General features: G+C 32.3%; 1 protein-coding gene across 1 annotated transcript in view; it reads left to right on the forward strand.

Annotated features, from left to right (window-relative positions):
• The window catches only part of SLC2A13 (solute carrier family 2 member 13), a 400,273-nt gene extending 392,836 nt beyond the window's left edge, over positions 1 to 7,437 (forward strand). The window contains exon 10 of the mRNA XM_010366135.2: positions 2,205 to 7,437. Coding sequence (XP_010364437.1) covers positions 2,205 to 2,431 — 227 coding nt within the window. The 3' untranslated portion in view covers positions 2,432 to 7,437. The remainder of the gene's footprint in view (positions 1 to 2,204) is intronic.
• The last annotated feature ends 534 nt before the right edge of the window (positions 7,438 to 7,971 follow it).

The raw sequence follows: 7,971 nt of genomic DNA on the forward strand, positions 1-7,971 counted from the left end.
TCTTGTATTTTAATAGCAATTCGTTGATATTATTCAGCTTTGGGAATCCAGGTCACAAGAAAGAATCTGTAATCAACTTCAGGAATCTTCCTAACCCAACTAATGTTTTTAACTATAGGAATTTAGCACTGACAGATTTGATTTGTTACTTCTAATTATGCTACTGTTCCCAAATTGTGAAAGATAATGATAAAGATAAACTATACCATTATATTTAAAAGTCAAACTGGGTTTAGCTGTTACAGATTTTGTAATTTAGAAGCGTAGTTTAGTCTAAAATGTTTTACCATCTGTACTTATTTTTTCTTTATCTTCATCATAATTACCATCCAGTCTTTGTCCCTCCCTGCTAAAGATTCCATTTCTCTTCCTACCTCCACAGTCTTGCTTATCTGTACTCAGAACACAGGACTTCATCTTTCATTTTTTTTGTCAAAATTCCCCCATTCTCCAAGAGCTAGCTTATCGGTATCACCATTTTTGTAAAGACATCCCAATTAATTAGTCACACTAATCTTATTCTGTATCTTAATAGCAACTCTTCCTTTCCTGGTCATTTAGTAGAATTTGACAAAATCTGGCCATCACTTTTTTGAGCAACTGATATTCAGAATTCTAATGGGCATGGTAACATACATTATTTCTCTTCTTTACAGTTGGGCAAAGCAGGAATTATTTTCCCCATTACACAGATCAGGTCTCTCTCTCAAGCATCTCTTAACTGTATCTCCTATACATGCTCCTGATTTTGGCTGTAAAATGTATAGAGTCATAAACTGCCAACACTTAAGTAGGAGCTGAGAAACCCCCTTATTTTACTTAATGAGGCAACAGAGGCCCAGAGAAGAGGTTAAATGACTATACAGAAGTCACGTGGCCAACACTTAAACTCAGTTCTTCCCACTCCCAATCTGATATCCTTTCTCCAGCCAATTGTCACATTAATTTTTCATCTTACTTCCCCCATCTCATACACATGATGGTCTGGATTGAAAGCCTAAACTTAGACAGGGGCTCCATTTTACTTTGTTGTTTTCCACCATCAAAAGTACAGGTAGAGTTTTTTATATTCAAATTTGCAATTCAATTATGTGTGTGTGTGTGTGTGTGTGTGTGTGTGTGTGTGTGTATTTGGTAGAGACAGATTTCACCATGTTGGCCAGGCTGGTGCGAATTCAATTATTTTAAAAGTCCATCTTGGAAATGTGTAGAGAATATAAACAAGTCATACATTCATATATCTCATCCATCTAGGCTTGCTATCATGACCCTTAGAAAATAAAACTAGCTAATATTTATGTGTTTCTGGCTGTGCTGCATTGACATACATAATCTTACAGCAAAACAAAATTCTCTGACTTCATGGAGTTTACATTCTAGTGGAGGGAAACAAAAAACAAACTAGTAAACATCATAGTATGTCAGATGATGACATGTGCTATGGAAAAAAAAATGGACTGTCGAGGTCCAACAGAAGGAACAAGGAGACCAATTAGGAGACTGTTGCAATAGTGCAGATGAGAGAAGATGGCCCTTAGACCACATTTATCTATGGCAGTGGTGAGAAGTGGCCATCTTCAGGTTATATTTTGAAGGTAGAACCAACGAGATCTCTTAACAGATTGGATGTTAGGCATGAGAGTAAGGTAGAAGTTAAGGATGACTCCCAGACTTTGGACATGAGAAACTGGAAGGATGGAGTTGCCATGTATTCCACTGAGGCATTCATTCTGCAATGTCATCATTATACTTGGTTCTGGAAATACACGATGAGTAAGAAAGGAACTTCTTCTGACCTCAAAGTGCCTCTAGTGTAATAGACAAGGCAAGCATACATGTGTATACATAATTATAATATTTCTTGGTTGTTATTTTAGGGGTCTCCAACAACATGCTGTGATAGCACATGGAAGAGAGTAATTCCTTCTAGTCAGGGAAGGGAGGAAAGGCTTCAAAGCCAAACTTACATCTGAGCCTAGTCTATTATTCTTGAATTTCTGAACTTGAGTTTAGAAAGATACATTGCATCATATTCACAGAGTTGGAACAACTGGAGTAAACCAGGCTCATAGTAATTTTTTGGTCCATTTCATACTGTGATTATGCATGACTGACCAGAAAAAAAAGTCAAAATCAAGTACTCTTTCCAACTTAAGCCTCTCCATATATATTCATATTCATGTATCTATTATTTTCTGTTGCAGGAGCTTTCTTCCTCTATGCTGGATTTGCTGCTGTGGGACTTCTTTTCATCTATGGTTGTCTTCCTGAGACCAAAGGCAAAAAATTAGAGGAAATTGAATCACTCTTTGACAACAGGCTATGTACATGTGGCACTTCAGATTCTGATGAAGGGAGATATATTGAATATATTCGGGTAAAGGGAAGTAACTATCATCTTTCTGACAATGATGCTTCTGATGTGGAATAATTTTCAGCTGCTTATATATTTAGTTATTTAAACAAACTGGGGGGAGAAGAACAGTAATCAGTGACCTCACTGCCCTGCTTCTAATCTGGTTCTTTCCACAGTCTAGTTTTGATTGACTTCATATTCTAGAATACTTGATTAGGAGGAAGATACAACCATGATGACTTTTTTTTTTTCCCCACAAGGAACAATATTTTAAAAAATATTTACAGAGATTTTAATCTAATAATTCTTAAGCAAATGTGTGTAATGCCTTCCTGAAATAGTCTAAAATGAATATTGTACCCAGTGACTTCAGTGGTATCCTTTTTTCCTAAGACCATTTATAATTATTAGTGGCAATAGAGTCAGTACTAATCTAGTCAAATTACATATGTATAATATATTTATAAAGGATTCTGGGAGATGGTCCAAGGGTGTTCCATGTCAAAAGATGGCCTGTTGGCCTTCAGTGTTCCTACAGAGAGTAGTGGTTTATCTCTGATCAGCTGTTAACAAACTAAATTCCATTTAAGCTTTCATCAGCAAATTCCAAAGTGCCTCCTACAAGGGCACAGCTGTCCCTGTCTCCTTTGGATTCCACATTTTTGTTTCTCTCCAATTCAGATACTGGGAGTTCTTCAGAGACTGACTCTGCACACTATCTTTTGAACATTATGCAAATATAATCTGTCAGGAGTTATTTTCATACTTCTTTTTTTGCATCAGTGATAAGGCATACATTTGCGCAGATGAGTTAGGAAGTTTTGAGAAGTACCTTTTATGGCCAGAAAGTAACAGATTAAAGGTTTTTATGGGTTCCAAATTGGTTAGTCACTTAGGTATGCAATTATAAATGCAAAATAGTGCCAGATCTTTAACTGTATATCAGGGTCAGTTTTTGTTCATGCCCAAATCACTACACCTTCCTCATTGGCCCTGGAGTCCTACTGTTTTGTGCCTTCATTTGTGTTACATACATAGCTGCAAGCAAACCATTTTTCCCCTTTCTTTTATTCAAACAATAATTTTTGAAACAAAAAAGAGGAAGGAAATCAGTGGCAGAAATAATCCTGGTGTTATTGGTGTTTGTTTAATAAAAAAAAATGGGACTTTTTTCTTAACTTTTTATTAACTCTTCCTAAAAGAACTGTCACATATTATTATATAATTCTATTTGTCTTTTTTTACTTAAAGAGCATAAACTCATTTTTATTTTGCACACTTGTCTCATTTCCCTGAGAATTTACCAGAAAAAAAAACAAAGATACATAGATTTGTCTCTGTGTTTTTCTTACTCTTGGCTTAGTTTTTTTTTTTTCTTCTTCTTGTCTAAAAATTGAGATTTCCTATTGGAACAGATAATTGTTCTATTATAGCATGTCTATAAGAAATGCAGACTTAACTATATTTCTACAATGTCTTTCCAAAGTGTTCATTGGTTTTTATGGTAATTCATCACTGAACTCTTAATTTTTGCTTTTCTATTAAGAACTATATAATATGTACAGAATTACTTGTTCACAAAATTACTTGCTAGTTCCAGGAAATATATGAATGAATCTTCTATGGCCATTTAGGAATACAAAAGTTTGATGCATTTTTAATGGCTCTAAACATCTAATAAGGTACTGTATTTGGAGAGAAAAGGTGGCTATCTCCATATTCAAAGTATTTCTGCCAGTCTCCAAGGTATTTTGTTCTTTTAACATCTGGCTTCTTCCTATCACAGTTATCAAGCTGAGAATACAGCTGAGGAAGTTCATTCTCTAAGTCACCAGAGGTATAATATTTACACAGTTACTTTAGTGCCCTAAAAATCCATTAACCAAAAACAGAAAAGTTTTCTCCCTTTGGTCATTTCATGTAATAAAAAAAATTAATATTTTAGAGAGGTTTTTTCCTTGAATTAGGTGCTTTAACAATTGATTTCCAAGGGAATATTAGTATTGATTTTTTCCTCAGAAAAGCAGATATTATTTAATAGGGAAAAGTATTACTCTATTGATATTTCTTATCTCATAAGAAATTTCTTATCTAATATTTTGCACAGGTAAATTGAAGTGAAAATGAGCTACTATGTGGTACAATCAAAATATAATAAGGAGAAAAAACATAGACCAATAAAGTGCTCTCTAAAAATTTAGTTTTTGGACTTATCAAAATAATTGCCTCAATTCTTCTCTTTATTATATACATAGCCTTAACTATATACTTATAAACTCAGCTGGGCTGATGCACAGTAACTTTATTAAAGGAGAAACTGGACTCTTGTTACTTCCTAAAGCAGAACATGGCCTGTTCTCCCTAAGAAAACAATGTTTTCAACTTTATAACCATAAATGCACATAATAACAGGGAAAATTAGCCACAGTTCTCCTCCCCTACTCCCCTGAGCCCCTACTTTAAAGGACTATTTGTTTTTTATATAGTGTTAAAGATAATATTCCATATCTTTGAAGTATAAGACAGAGAGGCACAGTATAAGATTTATAACTTTTTAGAAACAAATAATTACTTGAAAAGGAACCTTATACAATTAGGGTATTATTTTTAGATTTGGTGAACATTTATAGTATATTAAAAATTAAATGTTTAAATTTTGCAGATTTTTTTATATTAGGCACCTTTTAAGTTCCCAGCATATTTGGCTACCACTATCAACGTGGAAACATTCCATTTGAAGTATCATCAAATATATATTTTGTAGGACAATTTATATATGATGTGATTTGACCTACCATATTAAAACAGACACAGATTACATATCATGCTTTCAACCAAAATTATAGATTTCCTTCTAAACATGCTGCAGATTTGATAGCAGTATATTATGTTTTAGGAAAACACAATGAAGAAGGTCTGAATCCCTATTGAGGCTTAGCTGGATAGCTGATCTGCATTAGACTTAAGAGGATATATCATTTCATCTGCATATAAACACATAGGGCTGAATATGATGTCAAAAGCGTTTGCCATTAATAATTTTCTTCAATGTAAACATTCCTAATAATTTTGATTGTTGCTCCTTAGTCAATCATTTCCCAAAACATGATTATTTTTAATATATATATAAGATTTAAATAATAAATAATAAAAGGTAATGTGTCCTTTTTAAATTTTGTTCCCAGCCATATGCAGTAGTTCCCTGATAGAAAATGCTATGAGAATACCGAGTGTTTTTTCATAATTTAATTTTACCACTGAACCTGATTTTAGTACATGATAGTCTAAATATTAAGTTATTCACTCTAAAAGGGGAAATCAGTAAAAGCAAGGAATTTATGACATTTTTACTGTAATTTCAGTATCTGTAATACAGGGGATGAATGATCAGGAAAAATATAAGCTGGCAACTTACCCTTTTGCTTTTCAACAGCAAAATAATATTGAAAATATAATGTCACAGATCCCGAAGTTGGTGGAAATGGGAGAATGTTTTAGAAAACACTATCTATATGTTTATCTAAGAAAATCTCAGAATTTAGTGACACTAATATGTAGTTCATAAATACTGTAATACAGTAGACAGAGTTGGAATGTTATTTTGGTTTTATTTCATCAGCACAATTATTAAAAACAAAATTAATTAGATGTTTTGTTATAATCAGATTTTTTTTTTTTTAACCATACTGCAAGTTATAAAATGTCAACTTAATACTAAGTACCTAACAACTGACTTTTATTCACTTGTTGTGACAAGTTTTTAATTACCAAATTAAGATCTTTTCAGTGTCTATGAGTAAAAGAAATAGATAATTATATCAGACCAGGAGCAGAGAATGTATAATATGTGCTTTTTAGCAAAATGTATTAAATTGTGGTTAAAATTTACAGCTCATACGTAGCTGCTGCCAATAAGAAGGCTCAGAGTTGTTCTCTGGATTAATTTTTACATCCTGTTTTCTGTCACTTTTACCAGTCTTCTTAGCCTCATGTACAATAATGTTAAGCCAATTTGATGAAATGGTTCAGGTTGTAGCAGTCTATAAATTGTTGGTACATTCAGCTCTTCTAGGTGAGCAATACTGCTACTATTTTTCTAGAAATAGCAATCATTTAAAAATGCCAAATAGCTAACTGCTACCAACTCTTTCTTGTATCTTGTCTCTTTAGAGAAGGAAATTTTTGTGTGCCAATAATCATCAAAGAGGTGTTTTATTTATAAGAGTGTTCATGAAAGTATTTTATCCCTATAATTTGCTCGTGAGCTAAAACAATATAATTTATGTAAATCTTTATATGTAAAAATATAGATAGTCTGTTGTACTTGAGTAATTTGGTCTATGGAATTTTAAATACCTTCATTTAGCAGTAATATTCACGTTTTTATTTTAGACAATTAAGTTCATGTGTTTGATTTTGTCATGTCAGTATAAATGAGAAAAAGAAGTAGATCATGCAGCTAATGAGTAACCAACATTTTGTAAAGTTTTAAAGTTTTAGCAAACTTAACATTATTCCATCTCATTAAAAGGTTAAAAAAGAAGAGACAACTCTAGCCAAAGTAGAAAGTTATATTCTACATGTCCAAACTGTTTCCTAGCAGTTTTTGGACTATATATCACTTGATGTTAAAGTATCTTTTATTTGTAATAAATGTTCAAATTTCTATTTAGAAGTTCTAATGTATACCTAGATTAATCAAATCACAGTTTTATGCTTTTAAAATATATGTATTTCAAACTGTATATTTTAATTTCTGAGTGCATGTTACATAGTATTTAATACTTCAGATGTCTTGGCAAATTCAATATAAATATTTATTCCCACAAGCAATAGATGGGATATCTCTTAAAAGTTATGACTGTGTACCATTTCCTTCAAAGTCATCCTAGCCTATGCTGTATCAAGAGTATTGTATATTTTATGGAGATTTAGTGATATACATGTAAATGTTTTTTAAGTTATTTTATTGAAGTTCAATATTTACATAAAATTAAAATCTTTTTTTAAAAAAAGTGTCAGTGCCAGAACTGTAAATGAAAATAATCAAATAAAAGTTAAAATAATTCATTACTCATTAATTTACCTTGCACTTATTTATTTTTTCTAATTATCTTCCTTGGATCTAGGTTAGTTAAAGCATCTAGAAAGACAATCTACCTCTATATATTAATGCAGTCCTAGTCATTTTAATGATATTTCATTTCTTTTGATTACAGATAAGGTCAATCATCTTTAAAAAATATAATACCTAAAAATTGTTCTAAAGAATTATTCTAAATATTGAATGTAAAACTGTGAAATGTGGTGCTTAGGAACCCCTGAAGTAATAATTCTGGTTATTGTCAGAACCAGATGTTGACATGAATCATTAAGTTGAGTTGTCAAAAATTATCTTTGGTTGTTTTTCTGTAAGTGAAAATGAAAAATCGTGCTGGAAGGCCAGCTGACATTTCCTTTTGGGACTCTTGCTCTCCCTTGCCATTCTGCCTCAATGATAGCTATAATTAGCAAATATACACTTGTTTGATATTGGCAGTTGCTAGACACATGTCCATAGTTAGTTGTGTGTCTTCCTGAGCCTGACTTAGAAATAGCCCGAGGAGATCTTCTGA

The sequence above is a fragment of the Rhinopithecus roxellana genome, chromosome 10 (genome assembly GCF_007565055.1).
Source record: "Rhinopithecus roxellana isolate Shanxi Qingling chromosome 10, ASM756505v1, whole genome shotgun sequence".
Lineage (NCBI taxonomy): Eukaryota > Metazoa > Chordata > Mammalia > Primates > Cercopithecidae > Rhinopithecus > Rhinopithecus roxellana.